The following is a 19,690-nucleotide window of genomic DNA, read 5'->3' on the forward strand; positions in this document are numbered from 1 at the left end:
TCAACTGCTATATGCCACCCTACCAGGAGCATAATAAATTGAGCATGCTCTGTGAATATTGGGTTTAAATGCATGTGCGTTAAGTGTCATTCCAGATTAGCCCAAATAGGCTACTCAGGGACAACACTTCCAGCTTGTATGGTTTATTTTGTTTGAAATATGTACCTTTGTAGTGAAAATTCCTGGTATGGCGGTAACTGTTGTCCCTGATTAGCCTGTGTGGACTGCACAGGCTTATCTGAGACAACACTTTAGGACCATGAATTAAACCCTGTAATCTCAGAGGTCATCACACAGGTACGCCTGTCTGAAGTGATGATCCCTGTCCTCTCCTATTAACCTCGTATATTATACAAGTTGCGTCATTTTTAAATGGGTTGTATGCCATTATGCTGTTATAGCTCCAGACGAGCCAGTGCAAACACAGAGTCTTGTCATGAGCTGTCATGTCTGCGACCAAGAAACCTTGCATGTCATAATAGTTGCCAGCGTAGCTCCTCACCAGACTGTGCGATTGGATAGGCACAACAATCTGGCCATGCAAGAATTGAAGAGATAATTGTATTGTGAACAATTACACAATATACACATTAATTCCATGATACTTATTAATGTGTAAGATGTCATAAATACACACAATTTAGACAACAGCTATAATTTAATTACAAAATACATTTAATGACATAAATTAAGATGTTGAATTCTTTCATTTAGTTTTAAATCATAATTCATTTTCCCAATTTATTGAAAATGTCGATAAAATTCCCGATTTCAAACCCATGGGCGATCTTCCCAAAAAACTGGAAAAAAAACTGAATTGAAATTTTCAACAATGCAAAAAACTGTGAAAAAGTCTCTTGCATGGGCGCTAAATGTCATCCCAGGATAGCATACAGTTCACGTAGTCTAATCAGGGACAACACTTTACCCTTAAACTGGATTATAGTTAAGAAGAGAAGAAAAAAATCCATAAAAGTGGAAAGTGTTGTTTCTGATTAGCCAGTGAGTGTCTTTAAAGTGGACAGCATAGCTCCTGACCAGTGTGCATGATTGTGGGGGCTTTAAAGTGGACAGCATAGCTCCTGACCAGTGTGCATGATTGTGGGGGCTTTAAAGTGGACAGCATAGCTCCTGACCAGTGTGCGTGATTGTGGGGGCTTTAAAGTGGACAGCATAGCTCCTGACCAGTGTGCATGATTGTGGGGGCTTTAAAGTGGACAGCATAGCTCCTGACCAGTGTGCATGATTGTGGGGGCTTTAAAGTGGACAGCATAGCTCCTGACCAGTGTGCGTGATTGTGGGGGCTTTAAAGTGGACAGCATAGCTCCTGACCAGTGTGCGTGATTGTGGGGGCTTTAAAGTGGACAGCATAGCTCCTGACCAGTGTGCGTGATTGTGGGGGCTTTAAAGTGGACAGCATAGCTCCTGACCAGTGTGCGTGATTGTGGGAGCTTTAAAGTGGACAGCATAGCTCCTGACCAGTGTGCGTGATTTTGGGGGCCTTAAAGTGGACAGCATAGCTCCTGACCAGTGTGCGTGATTGTGGGGGCTTTAAAGTGGACAGCATAGCTCCTGACCAGTGTGCGTGATTGTGGGGGCTTTAAAGAGGACAGCATAGTTCCTGACCAGTGTGCATGATTGTGGGGGCTTTAAAGTGGACAGCATAGCTCCTGACCAGTGTGCGTGATTGTGGGGTCTTTAAAGTGGACAGCATAGCTCCTGACCAGTGTGCGTGATTGTGGGGTCTTTAAAGTGGACAGCATAGCTCCTGACCAGTGTGCGTGATTGTGGGGGCTTTAAAGTGGACAGCATAATAGCTCCTGACCAGTGTGCATGATTGTGGGGGCTTTAAAGTGGACAGCATAGCTCCTGACCAGTGTGCGTGATTGTGGGGGCTTTAAAGTGGACAGCATAGCTCCTGACCAGTGTGCGTGATTGTGGGGGCTTTAAAGTGGACAGCATAGCTCCTGACCAGTGTGCGTGTTTGTGGGGGCTTTAAAGTGGACAACATAGTTCCTTACCAGTGTGCATAATTGTGGGGGCTTTAAAATGAACAGCATAGCTCCTGACCAGTGTGCATGATTGTGGGGGCTTTAAAGTGGACAGCATAGCTCCTGACCAGTGTGCGTGATTGTGGGGGCTTTAAAGTGGACAGCATAGCTCCTGACCAGTGTGCGTGATTGTGGGAGCTTTAAAGTGGACAGCATAGCTCCTGACCAGTGTGCATGATTGTGGGGGCTTTAAAGTGGACAGCATAGCTCCTGACCAGTGTGCATGATTGTGGGGGCTTTAAAGTGGACAGCATAGTTCCTGACCAGTGTGCGTGATTGTGGGGGCTTTAAAGTGGACAGCATAGCTCCTGACCAGTGTGCATGATTGTGGGGGCTTTAAAGTGGACAGCATAGCTCCTGACCAGTGTGCATGATTGTGGGGGCTTTAAAGTGGACAGCATAGCTCCTGACCAGTGTGCATGATTGTGGGGGCTTTAAAGTGGACAGCATAGTTCCTGACCAGTGTGCATGATTGTGGGGGCTTTAAAGTGGACAGCATAGCTCCTGACCAGTTTGCATGATTGTGGGGGCTTTAAAGTGGACAGCATAGCTCCTGACCAGTGTGCGTGATTGTGGGGGCTTTAAAGTGGACAGCATAGTTCCTGACCAGTGTGTGTGATTGTGGGGGCTTTAAAGTGGACAGCATAGCTCCTGACCAGTGTGCGTGATTGTGGGGGCTTTAAAGTGAACAGCATAGTTCCTGACCAGTGTGCATGATTGTGGGGGCTTTAAAGTGGACAGCATAGCTCCTGACCAGTGTGCATGATTGTGGGGGCTTTAAAGTGGACAGCATAGCTCCTGACCAGTGTGCGTGATTGTTGGGGCTTAAAAGTGGACAGCATAGTTCCTGACCAGTGTGCGTGATTGTGGAGGCTTTAAAGTGGACAGCATAGCTCCTGACCAGTGTGCATGATTGTGGGGGCTTTAAAGTGGACAGCATAGCTCCTGAGCAGTGTGCATGATTGTGGGGGCTTTATAGTGGACAGCATAGTTCCTGACCAGTGTGCGTGATTGTGGGGGCTTTAAAGTGGACAGCATAGCTCCTGACCAGTGTGCATGATTGTGGGGGCTTTAAAGTGGACAGCATAGCTCCTGACCAGTGTGCATGATTGTGGGGGCTTTAAAGTGGACAGCATAGCTCCTGACCAGTGTGCATGATTGTGGGGGCTTTAAAGTGGACAGCATAGCTCCTGATCAGTGTGCATGATTGTGCGGGCTTTAAAGTGGACAGCATAGCTCCTGACCAGTGTGCTTGATTGTTGGGTCTTAAAAGTGGACAGCATAGTTCCTGACCAGTGTGCATGATTGTGGGGGCTTTAAAGTGGACAGCATAGCTCCTGATCAGTGTGCATGATTGTGGGGGCTTTAAAGTGGACAGCATAGCTCCTGACCAGTGTGCTTGATTGTTGGGTCTTAAAAGTGGACAGCATAGTTCCTGACCAGTGTGCATGATTGTGGGGGCTTTAAAGTGGACAGCATAGCTCCTGACCAGTGTGCATGATTGTGGGGGCTTTAAAGTGGACAGCATAGCTCCTGATCAGTGTGCTTGATTGTTGGGTCTTAAAAGTGGACAGCATAGTTCCTGACCAGTGTGCGTGATTGTGGGGGCTTATCTTGGACAACACTTTACAAAAATGCATGAATGCCAGTTTTCTTAGAATGACGTTTCTAAATACTTGCCCCCTATAAGGGAGAGGTCCACAGATATTGAGTACTGTTGGTTCCCTGTAGGTTTTGACATGCACTCTAGAACCGGAACCAGCAGAGGAGAACGAAAACCGGAACACCAGTCCTGACAACGTCTGACAAGACCTTCAATGTATTCATTTCCGGAGTAGTCTGGTCCAAACTGAGCTAGAAGCTGGAAAAAAATATATCTACTGTATGATTTATTTCCTATAAATCCCTTCCACCTCTCAGATACGCATTTTCCACCAATTGCAATTGCTTAGAATATCTTAAATTCTACACTTTTCATAACAGATTCAAGTTTTAAAACCTTCATTTCCAACTATAAGATACTGATGAGGAGCAAACAGCATAAAACCAGAACAGATTCAACTTACCCAGGCTGTTCTGGCTTTATGCTGTTGCACATAGCCATTTTCACTTTATTTCTAAGTGGAAAGGTTTAAATAGATTGTTTTGAAAGGGTCCATTTATAAGGCTTAATATGTTGGGGTGGAGGGGGGAGGGGGGGTCTGAATAAGAATGAAACAAAATCTCAAATATGGAGTGATGGCATTTAAGAAATGTCCCAAGACATCTACTCAAATATTCTTCCCCTGTAATGGTATGATGTGCATTAATCTATTTTTGGCATTCCCATATTATCAGTGTGTATTTAAACAGCATTTATTTCATAGATAATGTAAATATAATATGTACTTTGATTATGTCATGGCCATCAAATGTTTCATGTTTTACCAATTTTAAAGGAAAATATAACAAGCCATTGTATCTAATTGAGCTGCAACCTGGGAAAACTGGGCTTAGGGCCAGGCTTATCAGGAACAACACTTTCCATCTAAACTTGATTTTTTATAAGAAAAAAAGTTGATTAAATTATAAACTCTATACAAGCTGAAAGGGTCGTCTCTCGTTTGCCTGTGCAGACTGCACAGGCTAATCTGGAACAACATTTTACGCCCATATAGTCACCACAGTTATCCCAGAATGCAGCTTAATTTCATACCATCACTGGCAGATTGACTGGATCCTTCCTTATACTGTCAGCTGCTAAAAGAATCATTCTTGACACCAAGCGAATTCCTTCCAGAACTTTCCTTTCCGTCTCCAAGACAACCTCATCTTGCGTATTTTTCTGCTTCCCTGAACTTGACGCTTTAATTCCTGCCATTTTGGATCTCAACAATTCATTGCAGAGTGCATCTGCAAGCTTCAAATCTTCCATGACAGAGGTCAAGGTCAGAATCAAGCACTTGGCATAGAGCCAATCTGGGTCACAAAAAAGCTCATTGAGGACTGTTTCAAACTGGCCACTGTTGATAAGATGGTGGGGTAGCTCGGTCAGCTTTCGCGTGTTGTACAGAGTCTCACTGATTTTGATTGGTTGGGATGGAACCTGTCTCACAGCTTTCGTGTAGCTGCCCTTTTTTCCTTTTATTAGCTGGAGGGGTTTACACTGTGTGCTCCAGATTCCCTTTAAGAAACACATACAATCACTAGCATTTTGGTCCACCACGAACACATCTGTTAAATGTTCATGTAAATTCGCTTGTAATGGCCATCATTAAACAAAGAGAAAGGACATAAAGAACTTTGATGAATCTGTGTTTATATGAGAAAATTAAAGGCTATTTCATTAATAAGCTTTAGGTAAAACAATTCAATTCCTCACAGTGATAAAAGAATTCACAAAAGCCATACTATGGAGGAAATTCTTAGCCCAGTTTAACTGAATGGGACACACGATGAAACCTTTGCTTACCTGAAAATATTCTGCGAGAGCCTTGTGTAGGTGTTGTCTCACATCTTTATTGCAGAACCTCTCGTACGCCACCTCCGAAAATTGCCTGTGGTACCAGCCAATCACCTTGCGCCCTCCAGACTGTCGCTCTACAACGTACTCTCGGATGTCAAACTGGACTCGTTTCCATAGTAATGGTGGAAGGCGTATCACCTCAGGGTCAGGGGGAAGATGGTAGATGTAGGTGTCTTGAAGAACCTGCAAGGATAGTTTTTTGTGACCAGTGAGATTCATATTATCACCGGCAAGGTGGGGCATTATCATCAATGGAAATGGAGATAAAAATATCATACAATGGCAAGGGATATAACAAATATCATCAATGGCAAGGGATATAACAAATATCATCAATGGCAAGGGATATAATAAATATCATCAATGGTAAGGGATATTTCAAATTTCATCATTGGCTAGGGAGGTAACAAATATTATCACAAGTAAGGGAGACAACAAAAATCATCACTGGCAAGGTATATAACATATCATTAATGGAAATGGATATAAAACAAGAGCACTACATAACGGGTGCCAAGCTCGGCTGCGAAAGGTTGTCATAATTTTTTTATTTTTTTTAGGTCACAGTGACCTTGACCTTTGACCTAGTGACCCAAAATGGGTCTTGCGTGTAGTACTCATTAAGGTGCATCTACATATGAAGTTTCAAAGTTGTAGGTGGAAGCACTTTGATTTAAGAGCCCATGTTAAGGTTTTATCACGACGCCGGCGGACAGCTGACGGCGGACGGCTGACAGGGGGCGGCGGATGACGAACAGGCTATGGCAATACCTTACTAAAAAGGTATATACTACCTCGCTAAAAATCATCACTGGCAAGGGATATAGCAAATATCATCACTGGCAAGGGAGATAACAAATATCACCGGCAAGGGAGGCACTTAATATCATAACTGTCAAGGGAAATAACAAATAGAATTACTGGCAAGGGATATAACAAGTATCATCACTTGCAATGGAGATAACAAATATATTCACTAGTAGGGAGATAACAATATGTTCACTAGCAAGTGAGATAACAAACATCATCATGGAAAGGGTAATAACATATATCACTGCAAAGATTGATAACTAATATCATCACTACAAGGGAGGCAATAATAATCATCACTAAGAAGGGAAATTACAAATATTATCACAGGCAAGAGAGAAACAAAATATCATCGTATTCAAGGGAGGCAACAAATATCACTGGCAAGGGCGATAACAAACATCACATTTAAGCAAAACTACAAATATCATCACTGGCAAGGGAGACTACAAATACAGTTACTGTCAATGGGGGAAACAACTATGTATCATCACTAGTAGGGGAGATAACAAATATAATCAATGGCAAGGGCAATAACAAACATCATCACATTTAAGAGAGGCTTCAAATATCATTACTGGCAAGTGAGATTACAAATTTCATCACTAGCACAGGAGGCAACATATATCATCACTAGTAGGGAAGATAACAAATAGCATAACTAGCATGGAAGGAACAAAATATCATCATATTTAAGGGAGGCGACAAATATCATCACTGGCAATGGAGTTAATAATTATTATTTCTGCCAAAGGAGATAACAAAAATAATCTCTTACAAGAGAGGCAATAAATATATCCGCTAATAAGGAAGATAATAAATATCATAACTAGCATGGGAGGTAACAAATATCATCACTAGTAAGGGAGGTAACTAATATCATAACTAGCATGGGAGGCAACAAATATCATCACTAGTAAGGAAGGTAACTAATATCATCACTGGCAAGAAAGCCAACAGTCTACACAGTCTAATATGGGATGAGACACTCCGCTTGGACTGGATTTTTGTTTAGAAGAGACTTCTTTCAAACATAATATACAATAAAAGCTGAAAGAGCAATCCTTGATTAGCAAGTGCATTAAGCATTAAACGAAAAATTCCATAAGAACCAAAAGTGTAATCTCTTATTAACCTGTGTGGACTGCACAGGCTAATCTGGGACAACACTTTTCGCACATACATTAAGCCAGTTTTTCCAAGCAAAAGGATCATAATAATTGTTTACAACTGAAATTTCTTATAGCCATTATATGATCTTTGTTTACATTGGCCCACATACCTCATCATCCAATGACAGGAGGTCTTCTATTTCGATCTCTGACAACCCATCTCTGGCCGCACACAGGTACCCTAGCAGTAGACACATAGAGTTAACCTATTTAAGGCTTATTAAAACGCTCAGGAGTCCGTTGCCTTGGCAAATACTTGGTGTCTATGGAGAGATCAAAAGAATGCTCTCACAGTGGGGATCGAACCAGTGAACTCTCTGTTGCTAGGCTGACTCCACAACCATTATGCCAAAGCAACCTTATAACAAGTAGACACATGCAGCATCATTACAAATAACTAGGATCTAGGGCTTAAGGTTTTAATGATTTAAAAGGTGAACATAATTACATAAAAGGTTGCATACAATTTAAACACGTGTACAAGGGCATTTGTGAATATAGACAAAGAATTCATGATATAATATGTAAAACATTTATATGATCATATATCACTGTAATCATAAATGTTGTATCTAATTTTTGTTAAATAAATATGAGCATCCCTCTGGGAAAACTGGGTTAATGCATGTGCAAAAAATGTCATCCCAGATTAGCCTGCACAGCCCATACAGCCTAATCAGGGATGAAACTTTTTGCCCTAAACTGACTTTAATTTTCCTTAGAAGAGACTTCCTTTCAATGAAAAATTCCATACAAAAGGAAAGTGGCATCCCTGATTAGTCTATGCGGGCTGCACAGTCTAATCCATGACAAAACTTTACGCACATGCATTAAGCAAATTACTCCCAAACACAGCTCAATCTAGGGTAAGGGTTCATTCATAACAAAGGTGAACATAATTATATGAAAGGTTGCATACCATTAAATACATGTACAAGTACGTTGGTGAATATAGATATAGAATTCATACAAGTGTATGTACTTGGACAATACATTTTTTATAGGATTAAAAATAACTGTACATATTGTAGTGTCCGTCAGGATGGGTTTATTGGTTTTCTTTGTGAGTTATATTCTTACAACAAGACTGGCGGCAGTTTAAATATATATATTTACTTAAAAGGTTAAATATGTTATTTCAAATATAGACAAGTTTGGGTGGACACTTTCTCAAAAGTACTTTTTAAAGTTATTTATAGTTACCCAAGATGTTTTACTTACTTTACTGCCCAGTCAAGTGGAGCTACCAAGATGGCATTTGTGCTAACAATTTTGAAATCTACCGCCCTTATATACTTTCTCAAAAGTGCCCACGTGACCTTAACTGACCAATGACCATATGACAGCCTGCCAGCATCATCCCAATCAGCCAATAGGATTCTGACAGCTCGTAAAATCAACCAATAACAATCTGTCAGCCTGAGCTGTCAGAATCCATCATGATGCTGGCAAATTCGGCGTCCTAGCGGCCACGACAGGTCAGATTTATTCATAACATTTACATACAAATGCAGAAATATGGCCTGTCTATAAACAACAGGAACAAATGGAAACAGTTAATGTCATACTTGGTGTTCTATTCATGCACTTTATAATTCGTTATAATGGAAAAGTAATGGAAAAGAGATGGATTATAGTGTTAAAGTGATGTAAACAAAGGACATAGCCAGCCTTACGTGAAAAACAAGGTAAGTGCAATTATTATTAGTATTATCATCATCATCATCATCATCATCATTATTATCATTATAATTATTAGTAGTATCACTATGAAACTGCATTCCACGTAAGTATAAACATGAAACAAATAGGCGTATAATGACCTGACTGGGTCATTACAATATAAATATTATGATGAAAGTTTCCCTCAAACAAATATGAGCCCTCTGGGAAAACTGAGGGCTGAATGCATGTTCTTAGAGTGTTGTCCAAGATAAGTCTGTGCAGTCTGCATAGAGTAATCAGGGATGACATTTTCTGCCTAGAGTGGATTTTGGCTAAGAAAATAATTTCTTTAAATAACAAGAGATGTGTTTGTCAGAAACAAAGCTTTGATTTATTTGATTTTTTTATCATTTGGCAGGTAAAGCTAATTATCTCCCTTTAAAGCTTATTACTTCCCTTGGATTTGTTTTTTTACCTTTGACCTTGAAGGATGACCTTAACCTTTCACCACTCAAAATGTGCAGCTCCATGAGATACATATGCATACCAAATATCAAGTTGATATCTTCAATATTGCAAAAGTTATGACCAAGGTTAAAGTTTTGGGACACACACATACAATCAATGAATAAATGATAAACAGACAGGCCCAAAACAATATACCCCCGATCATTCGATCCAGGGGCATAAAAAAACAATATTCCCCCAATCATTTGATCTGGGGGCATACAAAATTAAATAAAAGTGGAAAGTTTCGTCCTTGATTAGCCTTTGCAGACTGCATATGCCAAAGTGCGACGGAACTTAACTCACATGCATTAAGCCCTGTTTTCCGAGAATGAGGCATAAATATTTAAAGCCTATCCCATCAAAATTAGATTTGGTATTGAGATCCTGTACGCACATATTAATGAGGCACTTACCCAAGCTTTTTCTGACCAAAACCTCTCCATGAGCCTTCTCCAGATTGTTAAAAAGGAATTTGATCGCCTCTTTGATGCTTGAACCCAACGACCCAGGGTCTAGGTCAGTGTAGGAACGCCATGACAAGGACATATCTACCAGCACTTTCAAATACAGAGGCAGACAGCATTTGGCAAACTGCTCCAATACAAAATTCTTCTGTTTCTTTGACAGGTGGCGGTGTTGTGCCTTATTCGTCATGTTGATAATATTGTCTGCTACCCCTCTGTCTAGATCAGTTATCTCAACAAACCGATCGACAAATGGGAAAACCAGTCTGATATTGGTCAAGCAGTCAGTCCTATCCGTTACCAAGGAGACTATCATTCGCACAGTGACTGGTAGCTTGTGTGGCAGCCAGTTGAACAGGTGGGCGTGGTCGGCCACGTTCAACTGGTCGGCGGAGTCTAGAATTATCGTGAGTGGCCTGTTGGTGGTATTTATCCTCCAAAGCAGTGATGCGAAGTAGCGAACCAGAAACTGGTAGTCGGATTCAAAATCTAGACCAAACGGGTCCTGAACTTTGTAAAGGGTCCTGATTTGCTCGCACAGAGTTATCAGTGTCTCTCGTATGCTCGTACTCATTGTCGATGTCCCTAAAAAACGTACCATAGTAATGGATTTCAAAGGGGACAGAAAAGAAGGAGAGGTCTGAAAAAGTTTTGCCATTATGGCTGTCTTACCGGAGCCAGATTTCCCGATAATAATCAAAGGTCTATTAAACTTTGTGTGAACTGGAATCTCGGTAAAAGTATCTCGAGGGTTGTGTTTTGAATCACTCTCCATATCAGTATATTCGTCTCCAACAACATATGTCACCCCAATAGACTTTAAGTAGGCAGACATAGCCAGTTGTTGTTGTTTAACTGCCTCCTCCATTGCTTTATTCATGTTGAGAACTGCATCTTCTGTTTTAACCTCAGCAATATCATCATCTAAAGTAAAGGACTTGTTCACTTTATCATGGACTTCTTTAATGAGGTTGTCTCTGCCACAAAATGTTGTACATTTGGTTTTGGCAAAGCTGACATGATGAAGTATTTCCTCAAACAGTGGGGTCCTGAATCTAGCGGTCTCAGACTCATTTAGTTCATGTTTGATAATTTCTTCTAGGCTCGTAATAAAGTCTTCCCCTAGCTGATTGATGTACCTGAAGTAGAAAGAACATAATGTTTGATGTTCATGAAGTAGAAAGATCAGAATGTTTGATGTACATGAAGTAAAAATGATGGAATGTTTGATCTAAATGAAGTAGAAAGATAAAAATGTTTGATGTACATGAATTAGAAAGAATGGAATGTTTGATGTACATGTAGTAGAAATAATGGAATGTTTGATGTACATGAAGTAAAAAGAATGAAATGTTGTATGTACATGAAGTAGAAATAATAGAATGATTGATGTACATAAAGTAGAAAGATCGAAATGTTTGATGTACATGAAGAAGAAAAGAATGGAATGTTTGATGCACATGAAGTAGATAAATCGGAATGTTTGATGAACATGAAGTAGAAAGAATGGAATGTTTGATGTACATGAAATAGAAAGATAAGAATGTTTGATGTACATTAAGTAAAAAGATCGAAATGTTTGATAAACATGAAGTAGAAAGAATGGAATGTTTGATGTACATGAAGTAGAAAGATAGAAAAATTTGATGTACATGAAGTAGAAAGATCGAAATGATTTGATGTACATGAATTAGAAAAGAACGGAATGTTTTGTATGTACCGTATTAGAAAAATCATAATGTTTTATGTACCTGAAGCAGAAAGATTGGAATAATTGATGTACCTGAGGTAAAAAGGTTGACATACCTGGAGCAGAAAGCAGAAAGATCAGAATTATTTAAGGAATAACGCATTATTGGATTAGTCATTACATAGGCAAAAAGTTAAATTTTGCGTAAACTGTTTTAAAAACACCTTGAAAAATCTGTTAAGAACTGGCACAAAATTTTGGAATGTCAGAAAAGAAAGAAATATCAAAAGCTGTAATGGCGAGTTTATGAAGTGGAACCTCGTTCTAGGAAAACTAGTCCTTATATATGTGTGTTAAGTGTCCAACATAAGCCTGTGTGGACTACACAGGCTTATTAGGAACAAACATTTCCGCTTAGACTGGATTTGTGTTAAAAAGAGAATTTCTTTAAATGAAAATTCAATTACTGCGAAACTAATGTGGGACAACATTTTACACACACACATGACGCTCGTTTTCCCCAGAGCCAGACTTGATGCATTCAGTATAATAAGATGACTTTCATTCAAATTGGTGTTAAGATTAAGGGAGGTTGCATTGTTTTAATTTTACACATAATTCAATTCACATACGTATGCATACCTAATTAGAAAACCTTCATGGAGTGATTATGATGGCTATTTTGCCAGTGACACTAAAATTTCTATAAAAAAAATTATTAATAATAATAATAAAAAAAATAGATAAATACTGTTTATAAAACTGTTTTATCAAAATTTTGTATCTGAAATGTACATCTTTGCACCATGCATCTTATTAAAATAATTTACCATTACTAAACTTTTGATAATTACCAATAGTACCTTTACAGATATTTTTGAAAGTCATTTTTAGGAAATTACTGATAAATCAGTATAATTTGTGGAAAATTAAATTTCATTAAATGTGTAGGTAAACCAATCCTTGAATTAACACAAACACATTGGAAAATGACAGACGCAGCATTAATCATTTTTTCCTCCAAAATCAGAAATCCACAAATGTACGTGTGAACCAAAGGGTCTTTATTTAAAAGCCTACTAAATTTCATACTGACAAATATAAATCATTGTACAGTAAGAAACATGCAGAATTGGCCTAGTTATGCGCTCACCTCTGATGCTCCTCCTGTACATAGCTGACTTACCTGTTCTTTTGAATGAAAACCAAGCCTACGGGGAAAGTGTTGTCCCTGATTAGCCGGTGCAGACTTCACAGGCTTATCTGAGACAAAATTGTCCACGTTATTGGAAAATCCAGTATAGGCAGAAAGTGTGGCAGGCTCGTCTGGAGTGACAATTTACGCACTTACCTTTCATGCTCTTCCAGTTCCACGCTGACTCCCTTGTTCCCGTGCCATGGTAAGGTATATTAATAATAATCACATGTTCCTGAACATATGTTTTTGACAGTCATTTTAAGGCAATTACAGTGAAATCATATATACTTATTTATCAGCCTTACATTTTTGGGTTTTTCAAATAATGACTTTTTGGTGGACGCATAAATTATTCAATGTCCGATTCTGGAGAAAAAATGAGGACTTTGCGTCTGTCATTTTTGGATGTGTTTGCGTTAAATTCATTAATTGGCCTACCCACAAAATCAACAAAATTAATGTCCAATGAAAAATAATTATTTTGCAGTATATAACAGGAAGTGATAGCCTTGTAATGCCAGCTGACCTATTTTGATCTTCGTTTGCAGTGCTGACTCCCTTGTTCCCATCCCATGGTACGGTATAACGGTACAGCTGACTGGGCGGTATAACAGATGGTACAAGTTCCATACACAGCCTCTCTCTCAGTTCCTGGGCCTCCAAATCAACACCGCCATCTTTCAGGTCTGTGAACCGGCCTGCAAACATTCAATTTAGCCTCGCTCTGAGAAAACGGTATTAAATGTGTTAACCAGTTTGCAAACATTCCATTGAGCTTCCCTCTGAGAAAACAGGGTTAAATGTGTTAACCAGCCTGCAAACATTTAATTGAATCTTGCTCTGAGGAAATGCGGTTAAATGTATGAACCAGCCTGCAAACATTCAAATAAGCCTTGCTCTGAGAAAACGGGGTTAAATGTGTAAACCAGCCTTCAAACATTCAATTGAGCCTCACTCTGAGAAAATGTGGTCAAATGTGTTAACCAGCCTTCAAACATTCCATTGAGCTTTCCTCTGAGAAAACTGTTAAATGTGTTAACCAGCCTGCAAACATTGAAATGAGCCTTGCTCTGAGAAAACATAGTTAAATGTGTTAACCAGCCTGCAAACATTCATTTGAGCGTCGTCTGACAAAATTTGGTTAAATGTGTTAACCAGCCTGCAAACATTTAATTGAGTCTCCCTCTGAGAAATTGATTTTGTGTATGAACCAGCCTTCAAACATTCAAATGAGCCTCGCTCTGAAAAAACGGGGTTAAATGTGTTAACCAGCCTGCAAACATTCAAATAAGCCTTGCTCGGAGAAAATGGGGTTAAATGTGTTAACCAGCCTGCAAACATTCAAATAAGCCTTGCTCGGAGAAAACGGGGTTAAATGTGTTAACCAGCCTGCAAACATTCAAATAAGCCTTGCTCGGAGAAAATGGGGTTAAATGTGTTAACCAGCCTGCAAACATTCAAATAAGTCTCCCTCTGAGAAAACTGGGTTAAATGTATGAACCAGCCTGCAAACATTCAAATAAGTCTTGCTCTGAGAAAACAGGGTTTTACTCATTTCATACGAATTTCTTATCTCTAGAAAACCCTTATAAGTCAAAGTCTTATCTACCCCTAAATAGTCAGTACCCTTTTTAGCTCTGACAGCATGGTTATTGTTTGTAGAGAGAAATAGGATAGGGTGTTTGTAGGTATTTTATTGTTATTATGTTGACTGATTCTATTACACATGTTTGGCATTTTATTATTTTATTGCCAATTAAGAAAAAGAATATGGTAACACGTGAAAATCTTGTAAAACTTATTAATCAAAACAACAACACTGGAATATTTGCAAAACAATGTATCGATTATAATTATTATTTATATATACACATTTTACAAATAGAAAGTCGTTTTTACAAATATTAACAGTAATAGAAGTTTGTTACAAAACAAGAGGGCCTGAAAGGCCCAAAGTCGCTCACCTGAGATAAAAAGAAATGACCTGTTCTTTGCAGCCCAAGATATCAATGGAACAAATGTTCTAACCAAGTTTCATGAAGAATGAACAACAAATGGCCCCCTGGCGGCCATGTTTTTTAACAGACCTGAACCATTTTTGAACTCTTCCAAGATATGTCCAAATTTCATGAAAATTGGGCAAAAAAATTGTCTTCTAAACTGTTCACATGTTTTCACTATATACTAGTACATATAAAGAAAACTGCCCCACCCCCTGGCGGCCGTGTTTTTTCACTGATCACGACCATTTTCAAACTCATCCGAGACATCAACATAACTAATGTTTTGACAAAATTTCATGATGATTAGGCAAAAAATGTGACTTCTAGAGTGTTCACACGCTTTTTTACTATATAAATATAAGGAAAAAGACCCCCCTGGCAGCCATGTTTTTTTACCGATCCAAACCATTTTCAAATTCAATTGTCGTATCCAGGTGTGGTAGTGTGGTCTCGTTCGCTAACGCAGGTGAACCTGTCATGGGACGGTTACAAATTATGTAACTTTGTGAGCACTTACGTAATGCGGAAAAATTTATTCGACGATTATTTCCGGTCAGGATGACACCACTGACTGGTTGTAATTCAATTAACTAAAGGCATCCAGTCAGATATGCCTGAATACACACAAAGAATTAATCTATAAGTGAAAACCAAAGCAGCTTTTACGAAAATAACTAACTTTTATTCCAAGAACTCGGAAAATGAAGAACAATGACAGAGAATTAAGAACAGGTACAAGCCGAGTCTAAAGAATCTAAGTATCGTAAAAAAAATGAACAAAATACAGCAAATACCTTAATGAATGTAAAAAAAAGTTCACAATCTGTCAAAAAAACTGATATAAACATATGTTACTGTAAGCCTAGAAAATGCTTCAAAAATCTAGTTTAGAAAATAGGTCTAACTAATCTAAAGAACAATATTTATGGAGATGAGGAAACTTCAGTGAATCAAATGTAAAAATAAGAAGAATTTACTAAAGTTATTGAAATAAAATAGAGTCTTTCTAAATTTAGAAAATACCAAATAAAAATAATCTAAATAATAAGAATAATTTAGAAAATAATGCCAAAATGTCTTGATGCTGGTGTTACAATAATTTAGAGTTTAATTATTTCAAAATTCCAACCATTTTCAAGAGCTGTTACCTTTTCAAGAAAGCATCAAGAGGCGATTTAATCAGCCAAAACAACTTATTTTATACAGTTCTGAGAGCACTGGCAGAAGAGTCTATTTTCCCGCAGAACAGTCCATTTATCAATGATCAATATCTTCCCAAATTACAGAGCAGAACTAAAAATAGATTACTGAACCAGGTTAAACAAGGGAGATAAATACTGCAAAAAAAGTATGTACATGTTAAAGTTTTAAAATTTAAACGACATATTTTTAAGTCATTACGCATTAACAGCTATATCCAAAGTTAACGCATATTAACTACGCTAGAAATTCACACTGTAGATTATTGGACACATATATAAGACACTAGGAACTCCACTGTAGATTATTGGACCCATATATAAGACACTAGGAACTCCACTGTAGATTATTTTATGCATATTATATAAAATATATGATGCTAGGGCTGAATGGATTGTGTGTAAAGTGCCGTCCCTGATTAGCCTGTGTAGATTGGCGTGAGAATGTTCAGCAGATAAAACAGTTTTGCTCTTACCTCCAATAAGGGTCTACTTGAGCCAAACTCTGGGACACCCGTGATTAATGCATTTGTGTACAGTATCATCTCAGATAAGCCTGTGTAGTCCGCACCGGAAAATCTTTTATGAAAGTTTTCATTTAAAAAAAGTTTCTACTTGACTAAAATCCAGTCTAGGGAGAAAGTGCTGTTGTCCCAAATTAGCCTGAGCAGTCTGCACAGGCTTATCAGGGACGACACTTTTTGTTTTTATGATTTTTTTTGTTTAAAAATAGTCTCTTCTTCGCAAAAATCTACTTTAGGCTGAAAGTGTTGTCACTGATAGCCTGTGAGGACTACAATTTATGCACATCATTTAACCCCCTTTTCACAGAGGAAGGCTGAAATGTTTAAACTTAAGGAATTAAACAAGTACTCACCTGAAATATAGTGTGTTGGTTCAATGCCATCTAGCCTGCGTATAAAGCAGACTGCCTTGTGTTTAACCTCCACACCTGACAGAAGACCTTCCTGGACCTCGCTTTCTGTCACTGAAATGTGTTTGTTGTTTGTTTTCTATAGTTTTCATTTATTTCAAGATTGCAAACAAATACATGTTCAATGCACACATGAAAAATAACACTACAATGTAATGCAATATGTCACTGAAATATTGAATAGAAATCAGGTCATGAGCCGCCTTCTGAGAAAACTGGGCTTAATGCATGTGCATAAAGAGTCGTCCTTGATTAGCCTGTGCAGTACCCACAGGCTATCAGGGATGACACTTTTCACTTTTATGGAAAAAAAATATTTAAAGGAAGTCTCTTCTTAACGAATATCCAGTTTAGACGAAAAGTGTCAACCCTGTGTGGATTGACAGGCTACTCTGGAATGACATTGTACGCACACATTTTAAGCCCAGTTTTCCCAGAATGCTGAGGCTCATATCTCTTACATACTATCTGATAATCAAAATTTGAAGGCACTCCATTCAAGGCTGTAAAATACCTCTTGCCTACTCAAATCTGTGATTTCAGATTGCTCCTGGTATATAATTATGATGCGTAGATCATACTGTCTAACAGTAACCAGTCAATTTATGTTTCCTGTGGCTTTTATTTACATTGACACCATTCATTTTCCACTTCAAATATTACACAAGCTTGTTTAGCAATTTATTTCAAGAAAATAATGTAATGGTTATGTAATTATAAACAACAGATGTGTTTGTCAGAAACACAATGTTTGTTTGTTTGTTTTTGTTTTTTATCGAGTGCACCGGGATTGTTTCCATATGGCCATCGCCCCCAGAAAGACGTGCTAGTTGGTTACGGGGAATAGTGCAAGATACAGGAGACACCCCGTTCCAGAGGTGACCCTGGGTCTTTTTAGTGCCCGGTGTATAGCACCTAGTACACTGCACCTCGGTTTAACGTCTCATGCGAAAGACGAGTTAGTAGATTAGGTGCAGCGGGGGATCGAACCAGCGATCTCTGGATTGTGAAGCCAGTGTGTTACCACTAGACCACGGATCCGCTACCAGAAACGCAATGCCCCCTATGGCACCGCTTTGAAATAAAATTTCAATATATCATTTAGCAGGTTTATAAATTATCTCCCTTTTAAAGCTTATTACTTCCCTAAGATTGTATTTTGTTACTTTTGACCTTTCACCACTCAAAATTTGCAGCTTCATGAGATACACATGCATGCCAAATATCAAGTTGCTATCTTCAATATTGCAAAAGTTATGGACAATGTTTTCGGACGGAAGAATGGACAGACTGACAGACAGTTCAACTGCTATATGCCACCCTACCGGGGCCATAATAAAGTGTTGCAATAACAGAGGATGACCTGATTTTGTCATTTTGAAATGATTTGCATCACAATAATTATAAAATTAACCATAAATTTAACATCATTATAATTATCATCATCACTTATATTATTTATATATTTATATTATATATATATTACAAATTCAATGCTAATAAGATGTAAGAGATGAAACAAAACAAAGTCAAACTACATAACAATTACATATTGTAAAATTCATACATTACACATGTAAACATTTTCTTAATAACTCCTTTAAAGACAACTATAAAATATGTTATAAACCTGTGAAATATAGTGTAAACTCCAATACTAACATGGGTGAAATGTCATAGCTACACATTTGAACACTAAGATGATTATTTACTGATCAAGGTGAAAATGTGTTACTGATGAACAGCACTCTGGGAAAACATGGCTTAATGCATGTGCGCATAGTATCATCAAACAGTTAGCCTGTGCAGTCAGCACAAGCTTATCAAGGACAACCCTTTGTGCTTGTATGGTTTGTTTCGTTTTAAGAATGTCTCTTCTTTGCAAACCTCTAGTTGAGACTGAAAGTGTCACCCTGATTAGCCTGTGTGGACTGCTAAGGATTATCTGGGAGGACATTGTATGCATGTGCACGAATCCCAGCTTTCTCAGAGCACAATTCTGACACCAATTTGTTTGTTTCCAAGGAAGTCATGTTACCTGACATGAAATATTTGTGCCTCTGTGCAAAGGAAAGCTTCCCCTCAAAATGAAGGCTATCTGCGGTGTTACGGAGCAATCCAGTAAGTTTCTCCACTGTGTTCCACCAGTCTTTCTGTGCCTACAAAAAGACACCGGGATATATCTGGTGTGATTGGTATGAGTATTTCATGTATATCAATGAAGCTTCCTTATATCTCCAAATCTAACGCCAAAACAAACAGTAAGCTTTGTCAGTTGGTTTTGTAAAGGTAAGACGTTCATTGTGCTTCATTTACTCTCTAAATATTTGAAAGCAGTTCATGGTTGATTGCCTGCTACTTACCTGTTGTCTCAGAATGGAGTTGGCAGGGGTCATGTCAAAGTAATGTGAATATTGAGAGCTGATTGGCTGAAGGAAGTTCATGGTTGGTTTCCTGCTAATAACCTGATGTCTCAGAGTTGGCAGGGA

General features: G+C 38.6%; 1 protein-coding gene across 1 annotated transcript in view; it reads right to left on the bottom strand.

Annotated features, from left to right (window-relative positions):
- The window catches only part of LOC127840741 (NACHT domain- and WD repeat-containing protein 1-like), a 54,193-nt gene that overhangs the window by 21,065 nt on the left and 13,438 nt on the right, over window positions 1–19,690 (bottom strand). The window contains exons 6-13 of the mRNA XM_052369156.1: window positions 19,240–19,360; window positions 17,145–17,255; window positions 13,592–13,763; window positions 10,127–11,316; window positions 7,649–7,719; window positions 5,503–5,739; window positions 4,747–5,214; window positions 3,732–3,912 (exon numbers count right to left, since the gene is read on the bottom strand). Coding sequence (XP_052225116.1) covers window positions 3,732–3,912; window positions 4,747–5,214; window positions 5,503–5,739; window positions 7,649–7,719; window positions 10,127–11,316; window positions 13,592–13,763; window positions 17,145–17,255; window positions 19,240–19,360 — 2,551 coding nt within the window. The remainder of the gene's footprint in view (window positions 1–3,731; window positions 3,913–4,746; window positions 5,215–5,502; window positions 5,740–7,648; window positions 7,720–10,126; window positions 11,317–13,591; window positions 13,764–17,144; window positions 17,256–19,239; window positions 19,361–19,690) is intronic.

Source organism: Dreissena polymorpha, chromosome 8 (assembly GCF_020536995.1).
Source record: "Dreissena polymorpha isolate Duluth1 chromosome 8, UMN_Dpol_1.0, whole genome shotgun sequence".
In the NCBI taxonomy this organism is placed as follows: domain Eukaryota; kingdom Metazoa; phylum Mollusca; class Bivalvia; order Myida; family Dreissenidae; genus Dreissena; species Dreissena polymorpha.